Source organism: Rattus norvegicus, chromosome 2, assembly GCF_036323735.1.
Source record: "Rattus norvegicus strain BN/NHsdMcwi chromosome 2, GRCr8, whole genome shotgun sequence".
Classification (NCBI taxonomy): Eukaryota; Metazoa; Chordata; class Mammalia; order Rodentia; family Muridae; genus Rattus; species Rattus norvegicus.
In genome coordinates, this window is record NC_086020.1 from 194,216,816 (window position 1) to 194,220,626 (window position 3,811).

Here is a 3,811-nt window from a genome sequence, read left to right on the forward strand (position 1 = left end):
AGTTGATCAATGTTCAATAGAACAACTAAAAGAACAGTTTTTAAAAGTACCCACTTTATAGAGTTTTTTTTTTTTAAATTTCCCTGAGAAACAAGCACAAGCCCCCCTTTAATTAGCTGTACAGTGCTATGCACTGGTACATACTGGGCTCTGATCTCTGTCTGAATGGTGTAGTGAATGACAACCACATTACTAGTTCTGTAATGATTAGTAACTTTGGAAGCAAATGTATCGGGACAGATTTGCAATAAAAACACTGACATCAGCCATACAGAAACCCAAACCCCAGCAGCAGGGTGTCTGTGTTTACCTGACTGTGCCGACTGCCCACCACGGAAATCACCGCGGTGTCCGGCTGTGCAAGGTGCTTGTGGTCAGACCAGGAGTGTCTGTAAGAGCTGCAGACATCTTTCCCAACTTCACCTTCTAGGGCAGTTCTGTGAGAGAAACCAAGTTACGTCCTACACTGAGAAAATAAGAAACAGTCTAAAAAGCTCAAAGCTTTTAGTCTAGAAGTCTCTCGAAGCTTAGCCTTACCATTCTCTATCCTGACAAGATGCTGTAAACTGATGATCTCTAGAACCTGAACTGCTAGAAAATGACTGCTCACTCCCTCCAGGGTAGATTAAAGACTGAACCCCATCCCCTTCTGTCAGTGGTGTTTTGATGAAGTTGCTCTCAAAGAAAGCTGTACATAAAATAACTGAACCAGAGGCAGCCACTGTGACCTTGTCACCATGAGAAATGGAGCTTCTAGAGCCCCAAGGCCTGGGAAGATGTTGAATTTGTGGAAACCTAGTTTCTCTTTTACAACTAGTATTTTTAACAGAGGAAAGAAATCTATTCAAATTACTGCCTGAGTGTAAGGTAGTTTGAAAAGACTGAGTCAGGTGGGGCTGGGCCTCCCCTACTAAAGTGCTTACCAGAGAAATAGGCTAGATGCTGCCCCAAGGCTGACTAGCTCACGGTACTGTGCCTGGCATGGGGGCTGGGAAGAGGGGTGAGGGTCTGGAGGGGCAGGAGGCACTGGGAAGGACTATGAGGATGAGATACGCAACAGCTTTCCTCCAGACTTGCCTGTCTGGCTTGTGTATTCCTGCCTGGGAGTGGGAGAGTAAAAGGCAGGGAAAAACCCAAAACCTGAGAATAGCCACACCTGTCCCCAGGTATGTGGGTGGCCTGCGCCTGTCCCATGGGTCTGTGCTGCAGTGCTGGGCTCTGCCTGGCTGAGTTTGTTCCTGATGGTGGACCATGATGCTCTGTTTAAATGAGAAAACAACAGAAATCAGAATCTGCACTTGAAAACATGAAGACCAAGTGGATTTTAAGTAAACAACAGCGGTGGTTAGGTCCCAGCGTTAGGGCTTTCACAGAACTGCAGTTACTTCCTAGAGGTGGAACAGTAATGATCTCCTCCCTGGCTTTAAGTAACACTTACGTTTTAAGAGAACAACAGCCATTTTTTATTTTACATTTTCAGCCCTGCCTCTTTGATAACATGGAAACCAGAACTGCGTACATTCAGTCATGTCTGTATAGAGGACAGCTCCAGCGGCTCCTGTGCTCTCGGTGCCCAGAGCACAGAGGCCACTCTGCAAACTATACACATCTGGGATCTTGCATTTTAACCAAGGAAGTTATTCTGCCTGACACTTAGCATCAAAGATCACAAAGTCATCCAGAGTGTTGAAAAATGTTTATAAAGATTCCCAGTTTCTGTTTTCTAAGAGCATGGATGTGTGTGGGGCAGGGTGGGAGTGGAGTGAGAATGAGAATCATTTGTGTCCATGTCATTCTTAACCGTTTGGGTAACTACCTGCAGAACCAACCCAGGCCTACATTTACAACTAGGTGGATATCCTGGGAGATGACAGTCTACAGGGAATCTCAGACTGCAGAGCCATTAAGAAACAACTGAGTGTGATGGGGGTGTGCATATCAGAGCAGATGTGTGGAGGTCAGAGAACAACGTCAGGAGTTGGCTTTCTTTTGACCATATAGATCTCTGGAATTGAAGTCAGGTTATCAAGCTTGGTGGCAGGTGCATTTACCTGTAGAGCCATCTTGCTGGCCCATATCATATTTTTAAAGCTGAAACTTTTGAATATTTGACTCTACACAAATACCAAAATGTAGGATATTAAAATATCAAATATGGAGAGCTCCACTAAGGAACCACATGCATCAATTCTGGAGCAAGATGGACAGGGGTTAAGCCGAGTCCCATTGTGTACTGTGTGTTCTTGAGCACTTTCCTCCTCCATGCTTCTGTCTGTGTCATCTGCAGTTTGAATCTGAGTCACCCTTTAGGGTGCACATGAGTGAGTGTGCAGATGGCACTTACATGTTTAGAATACAACTGTGGGGTTGGAACGAGAATGGCGCCTGTAGGCTCAGCTACCCAAATACGGGGTCCCTAGTTGACCGTGCTGTTTGGGGAAGTCTGGGGGTGTGGCCTTGCTGGAGGAAGTGCTTCTCTGAGATTAGACTTTACGGTGTAAAGTCACATGCCATTCTCAGTTTGCCTTTTCTGCTTCTTGCTGTGTTCAAGACGTGAGCGCTCGGCTTGCTGCCGCTACCACCCCGCACCATCGTGCACTGCACCCCAGCAACTGTAAGCCCAGTCGCCCTGGTCAGGACGCTCTGTCACAGTGAGCAGTGAGCCCCATGTGGAATTTCTCTCTTCAAGTGTATAAACATCGCCTTGTACGCATGGTAAGTGGAGGCTGATTTAGATGAGATCAGTCTAAAGAAGCTGTTGAGTGAATCTTGGAGCATAATGGGAGATAAAATGTCTGATATCAAAGATAAGAGGTGGACATGGTAGGAAAACTTTGGGTTTTATAAATCATTATTCTTGGGCTTTATGCTCTATAACTCTTCAAAATGTATTTAAGAATGTCTTGCAACTGGAAGCCAAGAATATTCCTAAAGGCACAGGAATAGGAGGTGGAGAAGACAGAAATGTAATGTGGTCAAGCCTGGGCTGGGCAGCTCTAACGCTGCTTTGCTGCTGGGCTTGTGCTGACATGCGCACATTAGATGTGGACATATGGCCTTGGACAAGTATCTCACGAGGGAAACTGGAGAGAAGGAGGCTATTAACCTCCTCCTTTATACTGGATGTGTTTCTCTTTTATAGTGTAGTAGTCACAGTTTTACCTAATGAGTTTAGGGTGTTACAATTTGACCCCCTAAGTTTTTCAAAATATTAAAGGAATTATGTATGTATTTATTTAGTTTTTGAAGCAGGATTTCACGTAGCCTAGGGTACTTTGGAACTGTTATCTAGCTGAGGAAGACCTTGAACTTTGACCTCCTAAGTCCACCTCCTGAGTTCTGAGAGCCCATACTCACTTTGTATTGTACTGGGTTTTGAACTCAGAACTTCACCCATGCTAGGCAAGCATTTTACCAACTGAGCTACATTTCCAGTATTTTTTTCTTTTCTTTTCCCTTTTTTGTTAAGACTTTGAGATTATAATGCAATTACATATCTCCCATATACTCCTCCTTGTTCTCTTCAAATTCATGGTCTCTTTTTTCATTGATATTGCATGACAGAGAGAGAGAGAGAGAGAGATCAGAAATGATTGGACTGTAAGACCCATTTAACAGGAGGGGAAGGAAGCCATGCCTGGTACTGGAAACCCAGCTAACTATTCAGTGCCAGTGAAGCCATGGTTAGTGGAGGAGAATCTACAGCCATTAATTTTAGAACAGCATAATCCACAATAACTTAAGCATTTGCCCTCTACCCACAGGTAAGCACAGTCTTCACCCCTCATCAAGGAAACTTCTCTTTCAACAG

The 3,811-nt window shown here is 44.6% G+C and overlaps 2 protein-coding genes across 4 annotated transcripts in view; one reads left to right on the forward strand and one right to left on the reverse strand.

Annotated features, from left to right (window-relative positions):
- Positions 1-3,811, forward strand: part of Phtf1 (putative homeodomain transcription factor 1) — an 88,583-nt gene that overhangs the window by 55,473 nt on the left and 29,299 nt on the right. The window contains exon 19 of the mRNA XM_063281337.1: positions 2,552-2,715. Within this exon, the coding sequence (XP_063137407.1) occupies positions 2,552-2,557 (6 nt within the window). The 3' untranslated portion in view covers positions 2,558-2,715. The remainder of the gene's footprint in view (positions 1-2,551; positions 2,716-3,811) is intronic.
- The window catches only part of Magi3 (membrane associated guanylate kinase, WW and PDZ domain containing 3), a 198,882-nt gene that overhangs the window by 10,229 nt on the left and 184,842 nt on the right, over positions 1-3,811 (reverse strand). For all 3 annotated transcript variants that reach the window (XM_039101721.2, NM_139084.3, XM_008761367.4), the window contains exons 17-18: positions 1,157-1,259; positions 311-437 (exon numbers count right to left, since the gene is read on the reverse strand). In XM_039101721.2, the coding sequence (XP_038957649.1) occupies positions 311-437; positions 1,157-1,259 (230 nt within the window). The remainder of the gene's footprint in view (positions 1-310; positions 438-1,156; positions 1,260-3,811) is intronic.